At 40.3% G+C, this 25,948-nt stretch overlaps 1 protein-coding gene across 2 annotated transcripts in view; it reads left to right on the top strand.

Annotated features, from left to right (window-relative positions):
• Window positions 1-25,948, top strand: part of CYB5R2 (cytochrome b5 reductase 2) — a 108,797-nt gene that overhangs the window by 14,013 nt on the left and 68,836 nt on the right. For both annotated transcript variants that reach the window (XM_069223555.1, XM_069223554.1), the window contains exons 2-3: window positions 20,373-20,519; window positions 24,092-24,164. In XM_069223555.1, coding sequence (XP_069079656.1) covers window positions 20,394-20,519; window positions 24,092-24,164 — 199 coding nt within the window. In that variant the 5' untranslated portion in view covers window positions 20,373-20,393. The remainder of the gene's footprint in view (window positions 1-20,372; window positions 20,520-24,091; window positions 24,165-25,948) is intronic.

Genomic DNA, 25,948 nt, shown 5'->3' with positions numbered 1-25,948 from the left:
TTCTCAAAGGAGTTTCGCAAAAACGCAAGCCAGGGGATCCTATTTGAATTGTCCAAATGTAAACAATCAGAGATACAGTCTTGGGCAAGTTTCGCCGCAGGATTCAGCCAGCATCTAATCCAGAGCAGTAGAGGAGCAATAGAGACCCTATCCTCCAAAAAGCATTGACCAGTTTCCTCATGGCGGATGATGTTTGCTATACATTTTGGAACCGTCAGTAGTCTACGCAGGAATTTATTTTCGACCCTTTGGAGAGAGGGTATTTTATTGTAGCCCCATACTCCTGCCCCATATAAGACTGCTGCAGCACACTTGGAATTATAGAGTGTTTTCATCTGTGCAAGGGGTCTGTGACCTAATTTACTGGTAAAGCGAAATATCGCTTTGTTGTTCCTAGTCAACTTTTGGAACTTAAAATTAATGTGTGTATTCCAGGACAAAGAGAAACTCATATACATACCTAAATAACAGAAATGTTTTACCTTTTTAAAGTATGTCCTCCCATCATGAATTGTTTAGACTTTGTATTACGTGGGCCACATGTCATAACAAAAGTCTTAGGGTAGTTTACTTTCAGATCAAGGTTCAACATGAAATTTTAAAATAGGTCCAAAAGTCCCTGTAAGCCATTTGTAGTACGGGCGATTAACACTGCATCATCAGCATATAACAAAACTGGAATCGGTCTCTGGCTCATCTTTGGTACATCCTTTCCATGTTTTACCAGCGAATCGTAAAGCCCATTGATATATATCAGAAAAAGAAATGGCCCTAAGATACATCCCTGTCTTGCTGTAGATCTTTTTGGTATCATTTACATTGATCCAAACACAGCCAACATATATTTCACAGTCCTTATTGCTGGCAGGCCTAGGGCTTTTTCAAGGCTGAATTATTGAGACAGTTCTAATATCTCCTGGCAGGAAGTGCCACACTTGTAGTGAAAGCACAGCACTCGTGAAAACACTGCACACATGCTCCTTATTATCACCTTTACTCAAATGGAAATGAAGGAATTGTGAGGGTAACATGTCAAATGGTCATATTGTCAACTTAGTATGTATACCACTCTGACTATACATCCTTGATCTTAAATTGGAGTGCACTGGCATAAAAGGAAAGGTCCTGCTTTCTGCTCCTGCCTCATCACTGATTACAACTAGCATGAAGAGCCTACAATAAACGAAAGCTTAAGATATTAAAATATAAGCATGAACCTTCCTTGGAGGCTGTATGATTATCTGATGCTAAATTAATTTAATGGCACGCCTCTATTTTAGGACACACTATTTAAAGGCTACCTATGGACCACACGAAATATAACAACCATAAGCACTGGGTTAACCAAGTTATTTCAACAAAATACATTAATTTTCTTTATGCCAGTGTTCTCTAATTCAAGATCAAGCCTGTATAGTCGAAGTAGCATACATACCAAGCTGACAACAGATATGTTCGACACTGTTACCCTCACAATTCACTCACTCCCACGTAGGGTAAGATAATGATAAAGAGCATGAGTGTAGTGTTTTCCTTCTAAGGGTGGCACCTCATGCAAGGAGATATTAGAAATTAGAAGTCCTTAAAGATTTGTCTCAATATATCCATCTTGAAAAAGCTCCACTCCTCTCAGACATAGGGAGGGTGAAACGTGTGGGCTGTGTTTGGATCAGTGTAAATAATACCAAAAAGATTGGCAGCAAGTCAAAAGCTCGGGATGCCATTAGGATTGGAAAGCCATGCATGGGCTGATGAAAACTTCGCCCCAACAAACTGTTTAAAGAGAAACATGAAAAATGAAACTGAGAATGATGGACTATATTACTAATCGATGATTTTTGTGATTAATGCTTATTTCTAATGTTCAATCACTGTAAATATTTAGGGTCACAAATGTGTACTTATTTTGGGAAATAAACACTCCATATGATAGAATTTAGCCCATGAGAAGAAGGATTGGTTGTCTCAACCCTTATATGAGTGTAAGTTTTTCCCAATGCAACTCACAATATAAATATATAAGGGGTATTTGTGAATGGAATAGACTGCGCTGGGTCTACGAAAAAGTACTATATGCTTTTGCCACTTTATTGTGAATCATGTCCAGTGTTGTAGGGAGACTGGCACCTGGATGCTGATTTGCAAGGATTAATAATATATCTCTGTGCATTCATCTCTATTAATGATACAAATTACATTTATGGTATTGCCCGACTAAAAGTGATTTTGTTGTTTGTGTTTAGATTATGTAGAACTACATCTAAGGAGAATGTACCAACCCATATGAATGGATGGACAGCCATAGCTTAAGGTTAACTTAAAAGCTGCAGTGCTTCTAGTGTTGTGGTGGATTTACACGTAGCACTCATTTGGCTTGATATGGCAGTGGGGCGAAGGCAGTGCAGTTGCAAAAGTGGCATGTGAAGCAGAACATTATTGCCCAAGGCATTCCCATTGTGTGTTACAAACAGACAAAGAAATAACAATGCAGTCTCTGGCTGGATCAATGTGAAATCAGAGAGCATGTCTCATACCCAGGCAGATCTTTTGTTTTTTAGTTTAAAAGCTTAACAAATAACAAAATAGTCAAGCTACGAGTTCACCATACAAAAAATTAAATAGAGAGTGGAATCATTGGGATGAATAAAATATGGTATAAATAAAACACCAGTAACAACCAGAACCAAAGTTTAAGACAATTAATTTTAACTGAAACATCAGCAAATAAAATAATTATTGTAAACAGTTTCTTGTAATGTAAAGGAGTCGAGGGTAGAAGGACAAATACAAATAGGGAATGAAAGATTTCTAAAAAATCCTAAACAATAATCTAATAAAGCAGAAAAATACCAAAAGAAATAAATAGAATTATGAAGACAAAAAATAAGAATAATAAAAGTAGTACAAAATGGTGAAGAAGAGATTTAATAAGGTACGTTAACAACAAAGTAAATAATGAAGACAGAGACTTACATAATCAAGGTGGTTAACATTTCTATGATGAAACCATAGACCTAAGTAAAACATTCCTATTAACATTGTTTAAATAGTGTGTATTGTGTAGCCAAAATACTGTTTTAGACTTTTCATCCTTGGTGTGGTCTCCCTTATCTTTTTTGTCTCTGTTTCCCAGGTTGTTGATGTGTGCTGGACTCTGATTTTGCAGTTTTTGTTACTCTGGGCACTTTACCGCTGCTAACCAGTGCTAAAGTGCAAGTGCTCCTTTACCAAATGTGTATGTAATTGGCTTCTCCATGATTGGCATATTTGATTTACTAGTAAGTCCCTATTAAAGTGCACTAGCGGTGCAAATCAAATACTACTAGTGGGCCTGCAGCACTGGTTGTGCCACCCACATAAGTAGCTCTGGAATGATGTCTCAGACCTGCCATTGCAGTGTCTGTGTGTGCAGTTTTAACTGTAAATTCGACTTGGCAAGTGTACCCATGTACCAGGCTTAACCCATCCCTTTTCTTACATGTCAGACACCCCTAAGGTAGGCCCTAGGTAGCCCCAAGGGTAGGGTGCAGTGTATGGTTAAGGTAGGACATATAGTAATGTGTTTTAGAAATACTGACAGTGAAATATTGCTAAATTCGTTTTTCAATGTTGCAAGGCCTGTCCCTCTCATAGGTTAACACGGGGGCTACCTTTAAATATGATTAAAGTGTAGATTTCCTTTGGGAGCGGATAGACATGTGAAGTTTGGGGTCTCTGAGCTCACAATTTAAAAATACATCTTTTAGTATAGTTGATTTTAAGATTGTGGTGGTCATTACAACCTCGGCTGTCTTTTTACAAGAACGCCGAGGGACCGCCGTGCGGAAGACCGCCAGTGGTGGCGGTTTGCCGCTCGGCCTGAGCCGCCAACAGCCATACTGGCGGGAGGCGGGGAAGTGGAGGTTGCTCCACCTCCACCGCCACGCCAACAGAACACCGCCCAGCGAATCACGTCCTGTGATTCGCAGTGGCGGTCTTCTGTTGACGGTGTGGTGTCGGCAGATCTGCCCCCATGGCTCCCGTCCCCTCCTGGAGGATCGACGGAACAGGTAAGTCGATCGTCCGTTAGGGGAGGGGGGTGCATGGGGGTGTGCGTCTTTGTATGTAGAGGGGGTGTGTGAGTGCGAGTATGCTTGCGGGGGTGTTGCGTGTTTTGGGAATGAGTGCGTGTATGTCTGGGGGTATGTCTGTATGGATGTGTGCGTGTATGTTTGTATGTGGGTGTGCGTGTCTGACTGTGTGTGTGGATGTCGGCATGTATGTCGGTGTGTGTGTGTGTGTTGGTGGTGCCTGCGTGTGTGTGTGAGTTTCTGTGATGTTGGGGATCGGGGTGGGGAGGGGGGCCCTGCCACCTTTTGGGGGGTGGCAGGGGTGGTGAGGGGTGTAGGGGAGGGAGTCAGGGTGGGGGCTGGGGAAGACCCCTATCAGTGCCAGGGAAGGAATTCCCTGCCACTGATAGTGCTTACCGCCATGGATTTCATGGTGGTTCCAACCGCAGGAAATCCACGGTGGTAAGCCGGGTCAAAATACCGCCGGCGGTATAGTGACGGCCGCCGGGCTGGAGACCCAGGTCTCCAGCCCGGCGGTCATCTCTGCCCTGGCGGGCGGAACGGAGAAGTGGCGGATGACCATGGCGCCATGGTCATAATACAAAAAAAAAGACGGCCAGCCTGTTGGTGGTCTTACCGCCGCTTCTCCGCCTTCCGCCAGGGTCATAATGACCCCCTGTGTGTTTGAAAATGCCGCTTTTAGAAAGTGAGCATTTTCTTGCTTATACCATTTCTGTGACTCTGCCTGTTTGTGGAGTCCCTGTCTGGGACCAGTTTGACAGTTGGGCTGGTTGCACCTCACACTAGACAGTGACACAAAGAGAGCTGGGGTGTAGTCTGCATGTTCTGATAAACCATCTGTGCTAGAAGGGAGGGGAGGAGTGGTCACTCACACCTGAAAGGGCTGCCTTTAAATATCTTTTAATTGCAGTTTCCCATTGGGAGCAGATAGAGATCTGGAATTTGGGGTCTCTGAACTCGCAATTTAAAAATACATCTGTTGGTAGAGTTGGTTTTTGAATTGTCCGTTTGAAAATGCCACTTTTAGAAAGTGGGTATTTTCTTGGTTAACCATTTTGTGCCTCTGCCTGTTTGTTTAGTCCACATTTGGGTCAGATTGACAATAGGGATGTTGTGAATTCCCGCTAGACAGTGACATAAAGGGAGCTGGGGTGTAGGCTGCATATCCTGATGAGTTTCCTGGGCTAGAGTGGGGAGGGAGTATGTGACACTTACACCTGAAAAGGCTGTGCCTGTCCTCACAGAATGCAGACTGGATCCATTTGTGCTAATTGTTTATGTTTTACTAGAATATTCTCATCTGAACACTAAACAGACTTCTGATGAAGGGAAATACTTTGTATTTGTGTTTGAGTGTAAAAAATAATCAAGACGAAAAAAACTCTTCATCAGAAAAAGTAGATAGAGAATTTCAAGAGGTATCACCCTTATAAAAATGAGAAGCAAAGCTTTACAAAACTAACTCTGATCTACCTATGGAACTGTAGCTTTATACCAAGGGCAGAATAAAACAGTTGTTTCTTCTGAGAGACACTGTTACTAGGGAATGGAAAATGATGACCAAGTAATGGCCAAACAAGGCTTCTCAGAAACATCTCCATGAGATGCACAGATAATTTGGTAAAACGTGGTATGATCACTCCTAAGTTGTGGATATCAAAGGTGCAAATAAAACAGCAATAAGTGGGGGGGAATAAGCTATTTATATGTCAGCTCGATGAAGGACATTCTGGAGACAGCAAGCAGTCCTTGGATCCCTTAGCAGGATCCAAGGTCGTCTGAGACGACCAAGAAGAGTTGAGTCAGAGTAAGGTCCTTTATATGTACAGGGTGAAGTTGGGCAGGGACTGTTAAAAACAATTGGCATCAAGACACACTATTGTTTTATGTCTATGTCTTGGGCATTAGGGAGGAGTAACTTCCAGGAGAATTAACTTCTCATTTCAAATGGAATGGATGTTCATCATCTGACCTTAAGAAAAATACATTCAAGACTCTCTTTGGTCTAGGCTCTCGAGGACTCTCATACCAGCATCCTTTACAAAATGTTGTGTAAATAAAGTTGCTAGCACAGGTGTATTAATAAAAATTATTAACGAGTGTTCATGTATTCTGAATAAGTGATTTGTGTAGAAAATATAATAACGTAGACAATAATGCACACATTTGAAAATGTGATTACGAAGAGTGGCCCCTAATGTTCACAAAGTGTACTTACTAGTGAATTAATATTATGAAATGTTGAATATATATGTTTGACTAATGTAGTAGTATGTCATATTAAGGGTTATGCATTATGCTCTAGCTTTATTAATTGTAGGCCTTAACTTATCGAATCTTTTGGCCTAGTTTGCCAGGGCTCATGTCAAAGCTGTATTTCCTAACATTTAATAAATGGCTGTCCTAGAGAGTTAAACTCTGATTTCATTTTGCCATGTTTAAATGTGCTCGCAAAGGACGCTTTCTCATGAGAACCAACTGCTAGAAGATGCTGTTCTTGTTAATGTAACATTTTGTGTGTAATTCATGTGAGACTGACTTTCTCAGGAGAACAACAATGGGGATACTGATTGGAGTGGAAGCTGCAACAGTATTATTACCTGGCAAGCCTGATGATGAGGACATTGCAGGACAAACCAATCAACGACATGTGAAAGGAGTAATGGTAGCATTCATAGATTTGGAGTTTTAGTTTTATTGTGAACATGCGATTAACTGACCAGCAGGGATCTGGGATGTAGTTTTACTAGTTTTAATCTAACAACACTGCACTGAGAGAAGAACCATCATTGCCCATTTTCTTGCTGGCCAAAAGGTCAATATTTCTTATGCATCTTGACAAGAGACGTGCTTAACTTTAATGCTTAAAGACTTTGCGTTTTCTGAACTTTGATGCTGAATCCTGATGCTTTGCTGATAGACTGATGTCCTGAGGATGAAGACTGTCTCTGCTTGCTGATCCATACTTGAGGATAGGTATTATAAATTAGACTGTTGATTATTATGCACATTTGCTTTTTCTTTCTAGGTACCCACTGTATTGTTTTGATACAGGCATAGTTAGATGTTTTCCAAATTTGTGTTACTAAATTGTTTTGCATGAAGCCCAACATGCTGATGCTAATCTGATGTTATTTAAGGATTCCTTTTTTGGGGGTAAAATATTGTTTATTGGAAATTCAACAATGAATTATAAAATGCTTATTTATTTAGAAGAAATACAAGAATACATAATAAAAATGTGTAGCATTAAAACAGGTAATTAGGAATATTTAACTCCAAAAAGTCAACACATTAATAATAAGCAAACTAATGTCATACATTTTTATATATAAAAAAGGAAAGAAAAGAAAAGTGAGGAATAGCAAGAAAGAAGAGAGAAAAAAAAGAATGAGGAAAGATTAGAGTGTAGAGAAAGGGGAAGATATGTAGGTAGTGAAAGGAAACCAGTAAAGGTCAGATTTGATCTTTTAGTAAGTAGTCAGTGAAGATACACTGGATATTCTTTGTTCATCACAAATACATTTCCACAATGTTGAAACAGATATTTTGGAAGTGTCTTTCCAGCATAACCTTAAAAGTAATAGCAGTGAAGAGGTCAAACAACTTAGGTTTAGGAGAAATATGCATAAAATCAGGAGACATAGTGCCCAAGAAAACATTTTGAATAGATAATAGGACATTGTGTTTGAATATGTGTGTGCATTTAATACAAATATATTTCCAAAAAGTGAAGACATATGGGCAATAATATAATAAATGAATTAAAGTGACATTAGCGATAGGACAAGACCAACATAATGATGAGGAATTTTGATCAAATTTAGCAATACATTCAGGAGTCATAACAGCTCTATTGTAAATAAAAAATAAAGACTGTGTAATACGAGCAGCCCTGGAGGTATTGAATAGTTTTAGCCAAAATCTATCCCACAGCTGGGTAGTAAGTGATACAGAGGTCCTTTTCCCAAAGTAGTTCATTGAGGGTTTTTGAGCGTGAAATGTTTGGGGATAATAAAAGTTTATAAATGAATGCACCTTTAAGGTTAGAATCGTGGCCAATGTTACATAGCTGTGTTGAAGGTGTAATTGGTGTAATAGATGTCGGGAAATTATTGGTAATTAAAAAAGATTGAAGAGCAGAATATATAGGGACTGATTACAACTTTGGAGGAAGGTGTTAATCCGTCCCAAATGTGACGGATATACCACCCGCAGTATTACGAGTCCATTATATCCTATGGAACTCGTAATATGGTGGACAGGATATCCGTCACATTTGGGACGGATTAACACCCTCCTCCAAAGTTGTAATCAGGCCCATAGTCTTATATTCTTTAAGAAAAGAGTTTGGTAAATTGAACTGTGTTTGCAGTTGAGTAAAAGGTATAACAGAATTATGACTTATCAATTGATGAATGAACAAAATACCCTTTTCTTTCCAGTGTTTGAAATAAAATGATTTGCAACTAAATTTAATGAACTTATTGTACCAAATAGATGAGCAAAGAAACTGACAATGAATATCTGATCCTTCTGAAAATATTGTATGCAGTAAATGTTGGGAATACTTTAAAATTGGATATTTAGAAATGTATGCACAATTGGATATGAAAATCACATCTTTGAAAGATAGATCTTTGAGTAGTAATCTTTCAAGTACAATCCAACATGGGATAGGGAAAATATGAGAAGTATCAATTAAGGCATAAAATTGTCAGATTAAAAATGCAGAGTGGTATAATTTATTACTATTTAGGAAAGCAAACACCACCTTCATTCTTAGGACGTTTAAGCGTGGACAAAGCCATATGAGCGTGTTTATTATACCATAGGAATTTATTACAAATAGAGTTGATCTGGGAAAAATAATAATTTGGTATTTTAAAAGGTATCATGGAAAGTGTAAAAAGAACATGAGGTACAATCATCATTTTGAGGGTACCCAGTAGTCCCCACCATGACAAGTGAAGAGGAGACCAGGAGATGAGCAATTTTTTTTATTTTACTTTTTAAAATATTAAAATTATGACTGATTATATTAGAAATATCAGGAGAAAACCAAACACTGAGATATTTAATTTTAGAGGGACACCAAGTAAAATTAATATTAGTGAATATGAATTGACAGCACAGAGAATTTAAAGGTAAGACCTTTTTTGGAGAAATTTCATTTATAGCCAGATATTCTAGAATATAGTTTAATTTCATTTAAAAAGGGTGCTATGGAGGATTAGGATTAGACACATATATTACAACATCATCAGCATAAGCCAATAATTTAATTTCAAGGGAATTATGGGTGAACCCAGAAATAAGCGTATTTGTGCGAATACGCTCCAGAAAAGGTTCTAAACAGAGAATGAAAAGCAAAGGAGAGAGAGGGCAACCTTGCCGGGTACCTCTGTGTAGAGTGAAATATGGGGAGAAACATCCATTAAGAAAAATGCTGGCACGGGGATCAGAGTGTAATAGTTTAATAAATGAAGTAAAATGAGGGCCAAAACCAAACCTCTGAAGAGAAGTAAACATAAAATGCCAATTAATACGGTCAAAAGCCTTTTCGGCATCCAGAGACTAGGCTGTAAGAGGGAATTTAAATTTGTTTAGCTGATTGCAAAATATTAGAAAATAATCTGGCGTTATCAGCAGTAAGCCTGCCTTTTCCAAAACCAGATTGATCAGATTTTACAAGATGGGGAATTACATTTTCAAAGTGTGATGCTAAAATCTTAGCGAGGTTTTGCAACCGTAATTAATTGAAGAAATGGGACGATAATTGGTGTAAATGGTATGATCTTTATCTGGTTTAGGAATAAGCACAATTAGTGCATCCAAAAAAAGAGCCACTAGATTTTGAATTAAAAATAAAGGAATTAAAAAGGTCAAGGAGTTTGAGACCAAACATTGGAGAAAAAGAGGAAATTAGTTTATTAGAAAAAACATCTGGGCCACGGACATTAGCATTTTTTAAGGATTTAATGGTATTGAAAATTTCTTGGAGAGTTATGTCAGCTTCAAGATTGTCAAAATGATCAGATGTAGAAGGAGGTTTGGGAAGGTCACTAAAAACTTTTTAATGTCATGTTCAGAGGGATTGGTGTCTTAAAGGATTTACAGTAGTTTTGAAAAATATTGAAAATGTCAGAATCAGAGAATGCCATTGTATTTGTGAGTTCATTATGGACTGGTCCAATGTTTTTGCGTTCAGATTTGATCTTTAAATAATTAGCTAGCATTTTACCAGCTTCGTTTTGGCCACCATGATAATTCTATTTTACTTTAAGCAGCATTAATAGTGGCAAGTTTATTAAGGGAAGATTTGGCCGCAATCAATTCATGTAAAGTAGATGAGGATTTAGAAGTATAATAAGAATGTTCGAGTACTTTAATTTGTTGAAGTAATGTAGGATATTGGGAATTTATATTTTTTTTCCGCTTGGCAGAAAAAGCACTGGTAAAAGCAGGGAAAGATACTTTAAAAGCATTCCAATTACTTGAAATAGGGGTATTTTTAGGCTGATTAAATGAAAAAAGTTCTGAGATAAAAGCTTTGGCTTCTGTAATGAAATTTGTGTCAAATAAAAGAGAATTATCAAACCTCCAGATTTTTTAATCTTTAAAGATAAATCAAGAAATGATAAAATAGGTGCGAGATCAGAAATAAAAATTGAACCAATTTCTGAGGGTTGAATGGAAGGTAATAAGGATTTAGTAACTAAAATATAATCAGTCCTTGACATGGTATGGTGAACATTAGAGTAAAACGTAAATTCAGAAGCATCAGGGTTACAAATTCTCCAGACATCAAATAATGGACGAGAGGCAATGGCCGATGAAATGCTTTGTGGGATTTATCAGGGTTAAATTTACATTTGGATTTCCTATCAGTAAAAGGATCAAGCCATTGGTTAAAATCCCCAGCGATAATGATGTTGTGATTATCAATATTAGCCAATTGTCTTTAAATAGAGGTCCAAAATGCAGGATCAGATTTGACCGGGCCATAGATATTTATGCGAGATATTTGTTTATTAAAAATAATAATATTGACCAGTAGCCATCGTCCATCACTATCACACTGAGTTGATACAATCTGTACATTTAGAGATTTATGGAATAGGATAGCAACACCACCCTTACGATTAATGGCAGGAGAAAAAACAATTTTTACAGTGGGTTTCTTGTAAAAAGATAACATGAGGGTTGAATAGTGCCTTGTGTCGCTTAATTGGATGTCCTAGACCACGAACATTCCACGAGACAACATTAAACATACTGGGATGTAAGGGTATAAGTGGGACTGCAATATGGATGAAGAGCTGCAAAAAAAACAGAGACTAAAACGAAAGACACTGTTTATGATAAAAAGAAAACATATAGACACTATAATTTTGATATGGACACATAGAAAAAAATAGAATAAAAAAGTTTATATAAATACATGAAGAAAAAAGAGGGATTGAAAAGGAGGGATCAAACACAGATAGAAAGAACAGATCAAGGATAAAGATCCAGACCTGAGGAAAAGAATATAAAAAATGGACATGAGACGTGTCGGCACCTGAACAAGAGAAACAGCAGAGAGAGAAAAATAAAAAAAATTTATAGAAGAAAGCCATTATAGTAATAAGGAACAACTGGTAAAATATATGTGCAACATAAGATAATAATACCATAAGGTATTGGCATTTAAAGTACGTGATGAAATACTTTAAAGCAATGACTTCAGTTTTGCAGGATCATCGAAAGATCTTGAAGTGCCCTTGTAAGTAATTTTACATGTTCAGGGGTGTAGAATACCGTAACATAAATTTAATTGTCTCATTTGAGGTCAGAGAGTAAGAAATTCTTTCCTTCTGGCATTTGTTGCATTCAATAAATCTTGAGAAATTAAAATGTTATGCCGAGACCAGATAAGACAACATTTTTCTTTAGCAGCTTTCAAAACACGCAAGAGGTCAGTGAATTCCAGAAACAGCATTATGATGCCTCTTGGTTTAGATGAGTGAGGTTGAAAGCTTCCAAGACGGTGTGCTCATTGAATATTCAAAGATGGAGAATCCTGGATACCACGCAAGTCTGATAAGAAGTTTTTTTTAAAAAGCAAGAAGATCATGGCCTTCAAGATTTTCAGGTAGACCGTACAGGCGAAGATTATTCCTTCTGTTTCTATTTTCAAGATCCTGAGTGTGGATTTTAAGTTTTTGAATTTCTTGTTCAAGAATAGAAATCTTAAGAACCTCATCTTGAAGATCACTAACTCTTTTCTCCATCTCAAGCATCTTACTTTCCATAGTAATCCAACAATCCTCAATTTGTTGTAATGTTTAATTGGTTGCAGACATAAAAGGTTCATCCAGTAAGGTATCCAGAGCAGGATTGTGAGACGACATGATGGGTTATGGGGGGGTCGTTTTTGGCCCTTTTAGATTTCGCTCCAGAAGAAGAAGGCTTTGAAGAAATGATGGGATCACTGGCCATTGTGATGGATTGCAGGAAACGCTCCTAAACCTTTTGAAGATGCCTGGTCCTGCCCACATACTATGTAATAATATTAATGTGAACATTTCTTTGAAAGTATATGGTGAAACAATAGAATCTGGGCCGGGGAAATGATTAGTACAGTAGAGGAAAGTATTTGAGAGAATCTATGCATGGCCACACAAAGGAAAATAGATGAGGTACTTGTAGATCGCAATGTAAGTGTGTAGGAAGAAAGAGTCACTTCCTATTAAAACACATTTAGTGGCTTATTATTTGACTGACAATGTATATAGGCTCATTCACTGCTTCAGTATGAAGTACAACCACTCTTAATATTGATGAAGTTGAAAGAAACGAGATGCAAGCATTGCATGAAAGGATTATCAATCACAAACGTCTTACAGGAGCTCACCGCCTCATTTGCAGGATGAAGAATGGGCTTAGAAAGGCCACCCAATAGCTGAAAATATCGCCAAAATAAAACAGTACCTGAGTAGATGTCTGGTTCACAACAGCACATAAGTATAAGGTCACTGCGTTACGTCAAGCGCAGTAGTAATAAAAAAAAGAAAAAGTAAACATGAGCAGAGCACAAAATGGCAGCCATTGCATCTGACAGGAAATGAAATTATGCTAATAGGGAATAATGCTTGATGAATTTCTCTGCTGAATTTGAATGTAAGTAATTACTTTGAAGCAGTTGACTTTGTTATTAATTTGCACTGTAACTCTAGAATATGTTGTAGTTCAAGCTTTGATTAGATTACGTTTCTTCCGCCGCTTTGGACAGCCAGTATTGTTTCTGTATGTGTTTTATTTGATTTTGAGATTAATCTACATGACCTTAGCATTCTTAATATAGTGAAATACATATTCTAACTTTACTAAAAGGTGTGGTTATTCATGACTGAAAGATCATGGTGCTTGACAATTAATGACTCCATTGATTATTACTGTTATTGATTGTTGCTGATTATTGACTATTGTGTATTGGTTATCGATTATGTACTGGAGCTATTGTTGCGAGTCAAAAGCTTTGTCGACCTATTCGCGTCCCTTTGTAAGTCAGACTCGCTAACACAGTACAACTGAAACTGATTTTAACATCAATTGATGCTTTATTGCAGGTGTAGCCAAGTCATTCGTTAAATAGTGTAATGGTGTGCATGCCGTCCTGCCACCCTTTTGGACTGAAAAATACGTCAATCTTAGATTTAAAAGAGATGTGATCATGCCTTTAGACATTGTTCCTCGCATAGGGTTTCTGTGAATTATCACATTAGATGGCCTGGTTTGGAGTGTCCAGCTACTTCTTATCAACATATCTATTTCGAAATCCAGAAGTAATTTCTGACTTAATCTGCAAGATCAGCTGTCCACTTCACATCTTCGTTGTCCTATCCTCTCCGTCTCAAAAGAACCACCGTTTTACTACACATTGGAATTCTTTGCCACTAGAATGAGCAAATGTGGGTGTTTTTGAAAGGGGTTTGGGTTCTTTATTTGAATTTTCCACTGGTCCCACTGAATCAGCTGGAGTGATCGGCACCTGTCAGCACGTTCTTCCATGGAGTACACAATAGAGTGTTTTCACTCCTTCACCATTGTTGCTCCCCTGATAGCAATGACACCCTCAAGAAATCGTGGTCCCTTTTGTCCTGTATCACACTTTCAATATTTGGGTGCTTAATAAGGGCGCCTGAAGCCTCTCAAGCTGTAGCTAATTCTATTCCCTGGGTGCATACTTTTACTTTTCAGAACACGTATTTGTTATTCGTAATTCCTCTTTCTTTTGCTTTCCTTGGTGACTTGGCTTTGGCTGTGCCTGCGCTCTGGTTCTAGCAGAGCTTTAAAGTGCTTTTCACTTTGGAGCGTTATTGCGCCCTACTTTTATTGATTAGAAGCACCCTTTGAAATGAAGAACTATATCAAAATGTTATAATGCTTGTGATGATCATTGAATTAATATACTAATATTAATTATACTTGCATTTTTGCTATTTAAATATATTTCTCCTGTTCTTTTTATTTAGGGCTACCTAGTAGCACCCCCTTGGGAATCATTGAGACAGAAGTTGACTTATTCAATCATGTATTTAGATTTTTGCAGTGAACTGGTAATTACAAATATTTTTCTTAAAAAGTACTCACTAGTTCCTCAATCCATGAAAGTGCCAAATATACTTTAGACTTAGATCAATTTTGTCAATATAATTCTTTTTCAAACATTGCAAATATTATCAGGCAGTGATTTGTCATAGGCTAGGTCAGACCTCGCACATTTGATAATGTCATGGATGTACTCCGTTCAAGGTCTCTGGAGAGCCTCAGGTCTGCAAGATTATCACTGCTGACCTTTGACCAGGGAATGCAATAGAGCCAGACAGAACGCAATGTCGAGTGACCGCAGGCCCGAAGTGCAAATTATTAACTCACCCCCTTGTATATCTCCGTAATACGAAAGGTGTCTTGTGCTGCAGTGGCCACAGTGAGGCTTTGAATAGGAAGTAAAATACTATACCTTGAAGCATGTGGTAAGTTACATTTCAACTAGAAAATACAACTTACCATCAAACACCCCAGTATAAGAATTCAGGAACAACATAACTTCTACCCATTCCATTTAAGTGGAATATGTCGCCTTTAAGGGCTGGTGCTTGAGCAATTATCAATAGCAATATACGCACATGCTTACTAATACAATAACAAACCCTGCCAAACCCTACCCTTAAACTGTCATGAGCCCCCTCCCAAAAAACTAAACCAGCAGGGTAGTCCTCACAGAAAATGTGTGTAGTATTACGTTTAAAAAGAAACAAAGAAAGAAAGAACCAAACACCATTTCAGTCAAACAGTATGGCACAGACTGTGGAGGTCATTTATTTCTCAACAGGATGCCATCCAGATCAACAGAGACCCTGGCAGAGGACCGCCCTTCATATTCCATACAGCAAGTTTACGCATTGGTTTGATGGGCTCTCCCAGGCTCAAAAGAGCTGTGTGTGGCCCATCATAACCAGTCGCAGAAGCTTTGTACACGTTCCCACAGACACGTACCTGCAGCCCACTTCTACAAAAAGCTATGACCTTTACCACATCTGTCTGACTCCTGAATATGGATTTTAATTAGGTATTTCCGGGGTTGCCTTGCCATGCAAGCAACAGCATGATGAGCTATCATGCACTGCAGTGAGGGCAGCCCTCATGTGAGGACCATCCAATCAGTCAGTGTCCTCACTGTATCTACATAAAAGAAGGGGATTTCATCAGGAAAGCCTGAAAATGAGAAATACGTGAAGTCCTGCCCACCAGTAGTAGCTCTGTCTCGTCAACGATGGCACAAGCCATTCCTCATTGGTAATTCACCAGGTGCAAGCAGTGGGAGTTTAGGAGCCTGCACTGAGAGCACAGAACTACTCTTTCTACATCACAGCCTTTCAGAACAAACAACATGTCTTGGTACAACTCCACATTCACCTCTCAAAAAAGATAAACAAATCCTTGGCAATCTTGTGTCATATCTCTAAAAACTAAACACTATCTCACTACTGAGTTTGTGGTGCCTAGGGGGTAGAGCACTCAACTCGGCATCTTCACCGGTGGTTTGCGAGCCGGCGGTGCAGTTTACAAGGGGCTAGTAGTTGATAGTCCAGAATGGAGTGGTAGGGAAGGGTTCAAGGTCAGTTGTGGATAGGAACGGCCTCCTTTGCCTTGCCCCTGAGGGCTGCTATCGTGATTCTGGGAGGATAGTCAGAGGTATTAGAGTGCATCTGAGCAGGTTTATGTAACAGTGTTTAGGTAACAAGGCTGTGTCGGAGAAAGGTGGAGTTAGTCCTGCTCAGGTGGAGGTCTGTGGGAGGGACTTACCAGGGGTGGACTTGCTGGTCATTCGGGCAAGGCCACTGTGAGTGGCACATCGGATGGCGACTTCTGACACTGTGGCCCACAGAGATTTGCGCCAGTGCATAGCACTTTGTGGTTCAGTTGTACATGCAGCAGTTCCTGAGAAGATGCAGAGCAGCAGGTGAAAGGGAAGACTGTGGAGAGGGACAAGGTATCCCCCACAATACTGACTGCAGTGTCGTCTTGCAGTAAGCAGGTGGCACCCAAGAGCAGAAGCTCAGTAAAAGTGGCACATAACCATACTGGTGTTTGGGCTCGCAAACGAAGTGAAAGTGCCTCTCAAAGGCAGGAGAAAACTGACACTGCTGATCCTATTATGTTGTCTGGAAACGACATGGATCAGGAAGCTATTTTTATGAAATTTGGCTCAGTATGCATTTTAGTGAGCTCATTAAGCTAGTTAATAGGTCAGCAGAGGAAGGTGAGAGAGGGTGTGAGCCCGTCAAGGTTAATGTGTTGGGGTATCGACAGCCTGTTTTGCCATGTCTCTAAACCCCGGGATTGCTGTTCAGGTGTTTCTGTTTCTGGACCACCTGCTGCCACATTTCTGTTCAAGTTGCACTGAGGGGAGGAGTCAATTTGGTATGTGATATCCTAGCCATACTGCATCATAAAACAATTTTCATGGGACAGGGCTCCCGGGGTTTATTCTTGGTAATTGTTTGCCACAGTAGGAGCTGGAGGGAGTAGCCAATGGAGGATAGTCCGTGGCAGTATTGTTACTGGAGAGGCAATTACTGGTGGGGGAGAGAAGGTTTAGGGACAGGGGCACAGAACTGTTATGACCTCTGTTATAAGGAAGAAGATGGTCAAAGGCAAAATTGATAAGCAGGAGTGGTCAGGAGAGAATTGATAAGAGGACAGGCAGCTGGTTCAAGATTAAAGAGAATTGTTGTAGGCTGAGCAAAGTTGACCCTACTAAACCTGTTTATCTTTGTTGGTCTGTATATTTGCACATTTTGGGAACTCATGTAGCTCACACAAGGACTGTGACTACTGGTCCATTGCTTATCTGTCCGATTCCATACAATTGTCTTAGAAGAAGTCAAAGGTCCTGATTTAGATTTCGGCAGAGGGGATAGATAGCCCTAACACCGAAATCTAAATACCATAGGAAACAACGGTATTTTGATGTCGGCTGACGGGATATCCATCACCGTTGTGACAGAGTAACCCCTCTGCCGAAATCTAAATCAGGCCCAAACTGTGTATCTTACTGTTAGAAATGGGGTTTTTGGTTGGCAGTTAGGTTGCCCTCTGTCCAAGCAAGAACCCTCACTCTAGTCAGGGTAAGTCACACACAATCCAAAATCAGCCTGTGCTCACCCTCCGGTAGCTTGGCACGAGCAGTCAGGCTTAACTTAGGAGGCAATGTGTAAAGCATTTGTGCAATAAATCATACAACACCATAGTATAACACCACAAAAATACACCACACAGTGTTTAGAAAAATATAGAATATTTATCTGGGTACTTGTAGGTCAAAACGATCAAAGTTGCAATACGAATTTGTAAAGATATCACTGAAAAGTGATATTAAGTGTCTTTAAGTCTTTTAAAAAGCAATAAAGTGTCTTTCAAGCACAGAGTACCTGGTGTCTGGTGGGAAATCTCCTCAGAGGGCCACAGGAGAAGAGATGCGTGGAAAAAGGGGTGTGTGCGTCGATTTCTCCTCAGCACACACAGACTTGCGTCGTTCTTTTCCACGCGGGGAAGTCGGGCGTCGTTTTCCTGCGCGGACACAGTCTCTTTTTGTGGATCGCGGGGATTACCAGATGTCCCGGGTCTGTGCGTGGATTCTCCTGCTTATTTTCCGGCTGCGCGTCGTTCTGCGGGGCTGCGCATCGAAGTTTCGATCTCACGGTAGGCGTCGCGTCGATTTCTCCTTGGAAGTCGGGCGGCGTTGTCCTTGCGAGGCCGTGCGTCGAAATTTTGGTCTCACGGCAGGCGTCGCGTCGATTTCTCCTTGGAAGTCGGGCGGCGTTGTCCTTGCGAGGCCGTGCGTCAAAGTTTCGCACTCACGGTAGGCGTCGCGTCGATTTCTCCTTGGAAGTCGGGCGGCTTTGTCCTTGCGAGGTTGTGCGTCGAAGTCTCGATCGTCCCGAGGGCGTCGCGTTGATCAGCGTCGGTGTGCGGCGTTTTTCTCGCCGCGAAACAAGCTGTGCGTCGAAATTTTCGGCGCACGGAGCGTCCACGTGAAAGGAAGAAGTCTTTTTGGTCCTGAGACTTCAAGGAACAGGAGGCAAGCTCTATCCAAGCCCTTGGAGAGCACTTTCACAGCCAGACAAGAGTTCAGCAAGGCAGCAGGGCAACAGCAAGACAGCAGTCCTTTGGAGAAAGCAGACAGGTGAGTCCTTTGAGCAGCCAGGCAGTTCTTCTTGGCAGGATGTAGTTTCTGGTTCAGGTTTCTTCTCCAGCAAGTGTCTGATGAGGTAGGGCAGAGGCCCTGTTTTATACTAAGTTGTGCCTTTGAAGTGGGGGTGACTTCAAAGAGTGTCTAAGAAATGCACCAAGCCCCCTTTCAGTTCAATCCTGTCTGCCAGAGTCCCAGTAGGGGGTGTGGCAGTCCTTTGTGTGAGGGCAGGCCCTCCACCCTCCCAGCCCAGGAGGACCCATTCAAAATGCAGATGTATGCAAGTGAGGCTGAGTACCCTGTGTTTGGGGTGTGTCTGAGTGAATGCACAAGGAGCTGTCAACTAAAACTAGCCAGACGTGGATTGAAGGGCACAACAAGTTTTTATTGCAAAGAAATGCTCACTTTCTAAAAGTGGCATTTCTAGAATAGTAATATTAAATCCGACTTCACCAGTCAGCAGGATTTTATATTACCATTCTGGCCATACTAAATATGACCTTCCTGCTCCTTTCAGATCAGCAGCTGCCACTTCAACAGTGTATGAGGGCAGCCCCAATGTTAGCCTATGAAGGGAGCAGGCCTCACAGTAGTGTAAAAATGAATTTAGGAGTTTTACACTACCAGGACATATAACTACACAGGTCCATGTCCTGCCTTTTACCTACACAGCACCCTGCTCTAGGGGTTACCTAGGGCACACATTAGGGATGACTTATATGTAGAAAAAGGGGAGTTCTAGGCTTGGCAAGTACTTTTAAATGCCAAGTCGAAGTGGCAGTGAAACTGCACACACAGGCGTTGCAATGGCAGGCCTGAGACAAGGTTAAGGGGCTACTGAGGTGGGTGGCACAACCAGTGCTGCAGGCCCACTAGTAGCATTTAATCTACATGCCCTAGGCACATGTAGTGCACTCTACTAGGGACTTACAGGTAAATTAAATAGTCAATCATGGATAAACCAATCAATAGTACAATTTACACAGAGAGCATATGCACTTTAGCACTGGTTAGCAGTGGTAAAGTGCTCAGAGGTCATAAGCCAACAACAACAGGTCAGAAAAAATAGGAGGAAGGAGGCAAAAAGTTTGGGGATGTCCCTGTCAAAAAGCCAGGTCCAACACTTACCAACAGTTAGGTTATGGGTACTGAGCTCTCTGTGCACTCTGCAAGTCACAGATTTGAACCCTGTTGGCGTATAGTCAGTCTTTTACTGTCTAGAGGCTGAAGAAACAAGTTAGTATTACCATTATAATGATGGCCAGTATATTCGGCATTTTATAACTTATAAAACCTATTGATTACTTTGGGGAGGACAAATATCCTTGCCTGCCAACCCACTGCCCATTCCTAGCTACTCACTGTTCAGTCTTTGTCTTACCACCAAGGACTATTGGGAGCTTTTTAAAAAGAAGTGACATTTCAGGGAACTGTCTATAAGTACAGGCAACTTCAACCTTGGTTCGATCTTTTTATTTGAAACACATGATCCTGCTACTAGTTGCTTTGTGTGTTATTGTGGCCACAGCGATAAACATTTCTCTGTTTTCTTTCTGTAGGATTCCACCATAATATTCGCAATGACTGTGGTTGCAGCAACAGTTGTATTGGTGCTGTTTAAAGCTGTGGGTTCAAGGCCCAAGAAAGCCCCTGTCACGTTATTGGATGCAAATGTCAAATATCCCCTACCGTTGATAGACAAAGAGGTAAGCATAGGAAGATGATGTCCTTCATGCCCAACCATTTCATAACAACTACTATTTCGTAACACAAGGAAATTTTTTGAAACTACAACGGATGATAAGAAACACGTCACGTGCCAGTGATACGAGAAGGTTTGTCCTTCACAGATTGCTCAATCATGGTTCTATTCACTCTAGCAGTGCATGTAGAATGTAACGGCTGTCAGCTAAGCACGGAAAAATCACAAATATTGGAAGTCGGGGGAAATGTAGATGGAAGGAAAACTACGCAACCACTGACACATTAAATACAAATATAATGGTGATTATTGCACTTGCCACGTGTTTAACACGAACGTACCTGTCAAGGAAGAAGTTCAATGAGGCAATGTAAAGCACTTACTTTTATGATTGTTTTTGAACCGCTCCTACCCAAGTGAACTATATTCACAAGCTGCGCCCACTGAACTACTGCTTCTTTGATAAAACTTAACACAATTGATAATGTTAGCTCATTGCTGCATAGTGTGTAGAGCTCAATTGCCGAGTTCTTAGACTTGTACCAATTGTTTTTAAAGAATCATCATCTCTTTTTTTTCTCTGGTAACTGCATACATTTATGGCCCACAACCTCCGTCTAACCACACAGAAGCTAGAGAAAGTATTTGATACTCATCACCCATTTCTTTGAGGAGCAACTAGGCGGTAGCATCTGCAACCCGGTGATGCAGTTTTCAACCCCTGAGGGCTTGTTTGCAACTTAACCAGTCTGACTACTGTGATTACTGATGTTTTAAAAGTAGGGATGAATTTAGATTTTAATAATATTTTTGGGTACTTGTTAACCAATTGCCATATTTAAAGTTCAGGAGCCTTAGATTGCCTTTAAAGAATGCTGAATGGAAATTTTAAATGACTCATCATGAAGTCATTGATAAAATCGAAAACAAAGGTCAATCTGCAAGCAGTATGATTTTGCTCAAATGATGCAGCTTCTCGGGTGAAAGATTTGAGTGAAGGTGAATGCTCTGTTCTTTAAGATTACTTTTCTACTGGTTTGGACACTTGGACTTTCTCTATTTGGAAACTTTGTATCATACTGGTAACTTGTGTTTTAAGTGTGCTAACCCTTCGTTGAAGCACTTCTTGTGGATTCATTGCGGCCAACTTTATTTATTCTCCAGATAACTCACTTTTGAAATTCAAAATCTTTTTTGCGTATGGTTATATTTTGAATAATGCAGTAGTTGGTGATTTTGTAGGATTTCGTAGCAAAGCAAGAGCGAAGTTGAACCTCCCTTCTAGAGATGCAGTTTTGACAGATGAATAGCTATCCATCCTGTACTTTCCAGTGTGTTAGAAATGTAAACAGGCAGTGTTTAAAAACCTATAATCCTGTGCTATTGATTGATGTCTCAAAAGGGAGAAGCAATAGCCCCACGCATTATCGGTAGGTGGTTAACTGTCACATAATTGGGGGCACACATTCCTGCCACATATGACACAGAATGAGTAAAGCAGTCATCTTTCCATCCTAGTGTGGTTTAGTGGGTGGAAGAGGTTCCTATCCTAAAACAGATTTAACAAATATGCTTCTAAATCGTACATTTTATAGCATCCTTTTCAGAAGAATTTACCCTTTTCTGAAGAATTTCTAAGAGACTGGAGAATGGCTTGATTGAAGAAGGCATCATTTTTTGAAACATATGAGTAGATTATGTGGCAAATGCAGCAAATCTTTAATTATGTGGGTGAAAACGCGGCCGCAGAATTTCATAATTCCGGTGGCCCTGGCCTTATCCCATCTTGGAATTCAGATGCAGTACCATTTTAGATGATGTGGCCTGAAATAGTTTTACTCAGTTTGGTGACGTCACTTTGTAGACGAAGTGAGAGTAAATTAGTTTGGATGAAGTTTAGGAATCTGCACGTTAGGTTTAGAAACTGCACCAGCAGGAACACAGCTTTTAGCTGTATAGGATCCCTCTTATATTGTAGCATATTTAGATCCTGAAGATATTTCTACAGGAAAGATTCCTCTGCTGTAGCTCGAGATATGATTAGGTCTTGTCACTAATCATAGAGTACAGATCTTAGAGACCACTGTCTGTGAGTCCTTTGTAAGTTTTACAAGTTCCCCAGTATATGTGTTTCTACAACTGAAAATTGAGCTTGGTACTGAGGTCCTGATTACGATTTAGGCAGATTTGGGTGAGGAGAAACTGGGTTGCTGGAATGGTCTATGCCAACTCGTGTTGACACACCCTAAATTTGCCTATTATGAGTTACTCCCCCACAGAATGGGAAATAACCACGCAGACCTGCCTTTTGTTGACCAAATTACACAAAGTATTCCCTTTCCTTTACCACTTGTGAGTGGGCAGTAAATAGAAACTAGGAAGCTGATGTGGGGTAGGGTGTGATGTGAATCATGTGGGTAGGTGGTTAGGGGAGCATGTTGTTTGGCAGTGGCAGCATTAGATGCGCCACCCTCCCCCATACAACAGGAGGGGGCTGGGCACGAAACATAAATTGGGTCCATCCTGCACTTGTGGCCCAAGACTAAAGTTATTTTACTGGTTGGATTTTGTAGTGAAATTAGCCTGCAACTGGGAAGTGTTGATATGAGAACACTTGGCCACTTTTAATTAGATGGGGTAGGATCCTACCTGAGGATAGCACTCCACCTGAATCCTAAATGACCATTGTAGGAACCCATAATATCTGAGGCTCTATGATTGTTTAGCAGTTATAGGAATGCTTTAGTAGCAATCTAAATAGTACACCTATGAGTAAGGGTTAGGGCCAGTAGAGCTTTTTCCAAAATGCCACTTGTGGTGCTCTTGGAGGAGACCACTTTATATCTTAGATTTTGGGCTAGTAGCATATTCATTTAAGAAAGTCCGCAAATGTGTACAGCATATTCGACTTTACTTTTGGCCTGAATCGGATGGGTTCTTCACTTTAGTTGAGGTGATTACATTGTTTATTGAATGGAAGCGGCACCACATGTGTCCTTGGCTAGAAACTTCTTTACAGGCACTTTCATACAGGCTCTTCACCTACAAACAACTAAGGTTGCGGTCACCTTATAATGTGGGACCTTGTGCCTTTGTGCGTCTTTCTAACATCTCACGCCTATATGCTTTTCTGAAATAGGTAGCAGTTCACTGTGATGGAGATAATACTGGACAGTAGCCCAGAACTGTGAAACACTTTCATGGTTCCTTACTGAAAGCCAATATGATGGTGCCGACTACACCAGTGACAAATTGCACCCACCCACAGTTTGCTTCCGTCTGTGCACTTGAAAGAGGGTTGACTGTCCCAAAGACGGTTACTTCTGTAGATCAGCTGTCCTACATTGCTCGCCTTACGTTTGGAGACTGCATGTCTACAAGAAGTTATGGAAGTTACTACAAAGGTTGCCTGTTGACACGGATACCGTTTCTTGATTAGTAAAATTCAAACTTGTAAAAAAAATATTTATCGTTGTTTCTGGTGTGGGGGCTCTGGGGGTCCTTATTTGTCAAAATGTACGTGATGAAATGCGTCTGCTAATATTCTGTTTCTCATTTTTTCTTTTATCTATTTAGGAAATTAGCCATGACACCAAAAAATTCAGATTCGGGCTTCCATCACCGGAGCACATTTTGGGCTTACCTATCGGTAATTAGTTGATTTTTTTTTTTTAAACTTTACATAAGAGGAATAGTAATATATAATATTTTTCTTTTCTACTTTTTTGTTACAATTCAGTTTTTTGTGAACATGGTTTACTTTCTATGATAAATTACTGAGCAGTTTCCGAAGACGGTCTAATTTCTAGCAAATTAGGTGGCAAAGCTCAAGTATGACTGACTAGTTAACAGTTTTGTCACACCGGACTCCATACTCTATGTTTCTGGATAAAGTTTCAGCAATTAATAGTAACAACAATGCTTATACCCAGCTGTTTTCTTGCACATGCAAGACAGCTTTTACAGCTCATGATTACCTGTCAAATTGTTACTGTTTGAGAAAGGCTGAATCCAGAACTGTGCACGCAGCATGTCAGGATTTGGATCGAATAACAGAATTGCAGTTTCAAGATGTTTGCCTTTAGGTCCATACGCTGTAAATAAACGTGAAAGCTTGTAAAAGGTCCATCCAGTGCACTTCAATGGTCGGGTAGGATGGGAGGGGCTGGAGGCACATATGGTAGTAATAATATTGCTTTAGCACAGTCACAAGTGGTGCAAGGTAGCTCCATCTGTTCCCGAATCTATTTGCTGTATTGTTTTTCTAAAGATCACCATGATCAAGCAGATCGCATCTCGTTGTAATTTATGTCACAGTGTTTCCACTTTAAGAGCCTTGTGTGCAGTGGCATAGCTAGGTTGTCATGGACCAAGTAAAGTAACTGGACCTCCTCAGTAGAATGACATCTCAGTCTGTCAGCTGCCCCCCACCCCACACTCCTCATTCTCCTTGGACAGAGTCTGCATCTGCCATGTCAGAACTCACTACCACTCTCATACACATGCTATTATATCTCCACCCCCTGCACTGCATTTCTGCAAGCCAAAACCATAAGCCTAAAAAGCTTACCGAAGCCAGCAGTTGTGGCCCTTGTATAGGGCATGCACACAAAGACATAAGCAGGCACCGCATCCTCGCCCAGCTGCCCTCACATGGGCATGCTCCATTCACATAGGCTAATGACTAACGCTACATTCACACAGACAGAACTTTCAACCTATAGACAACATACCCTTCACTCACAAAAGACAAGGTTAATCCTACATTTACATGGACACATCCCTAACCATGCAATCACGAAACATGGTAGCAGTCCTACATTCACACAGCCAGACACCGGTACACCGCACAATAAGAAGGACAGAGTTTGGACAGATGTGGTTGAATATCTGGTGCATTGGGCCACTAGAGTAATTCAAAGCTCTTGTGGAAAGCTATAATGAAGCCTGAATTTCTTCTGAGGTTATTTAACCTCCCATCAGTCACACTTGATTCAGTACGGCAGACTGTGTGAGTCTGACCCTCGTGGACATTTGTTAGGAAGAGTCTTGCCATAAAATAGCTCCACATGCCTTTTTCAAAACAAGGAGTGGGTTTCTTTGTAGTGTAAGCAAATGCTAAAATATAAAGCTAGAAACAAAGACAAATAAAAAAAGATGCCAACTAAATGTGGTGGGCAAATGCTGCAATCAAAAAATTTAAAAATAAAACTTTGCACTGTCTACCATATTTGAACAGTTAAAATGATAGATTATGCAGAATACTGTTTGAAGATGGTGGCATGGTTTTGAAGCTTGTAGCATAATGCCTCATGATCAGCCTGGTGCTCTGCATAAGAAAGCTGTGGTCCAATGCCAGAAGAGTTGCTGATACTTAAGTAGCACTAGTCTGTATTGCAGATGAGCTGCTCGGGAATTAACTAACAGAAATAT

Source organism: Pleurodeles waltl, chromosome 3_1, assembly GCF_031143425.1.
Source record: "Pleurodeles waltl isolate 20211129_DDA chromosome 3_1, aPleWal1.hap1.20221129, whole genome shotgun sequence".
NCBI lineage: Eukaryota > Metazoa > Chordata > Amphibia > Caudata > Salamandridae > Pleurodeles > Pleurodeles waltl.
The sequence above is the reverse complement of the archived record's forward strand: the minus strand, read 5'-3'. Positions and strand labels throughout refer to the sequence as shown.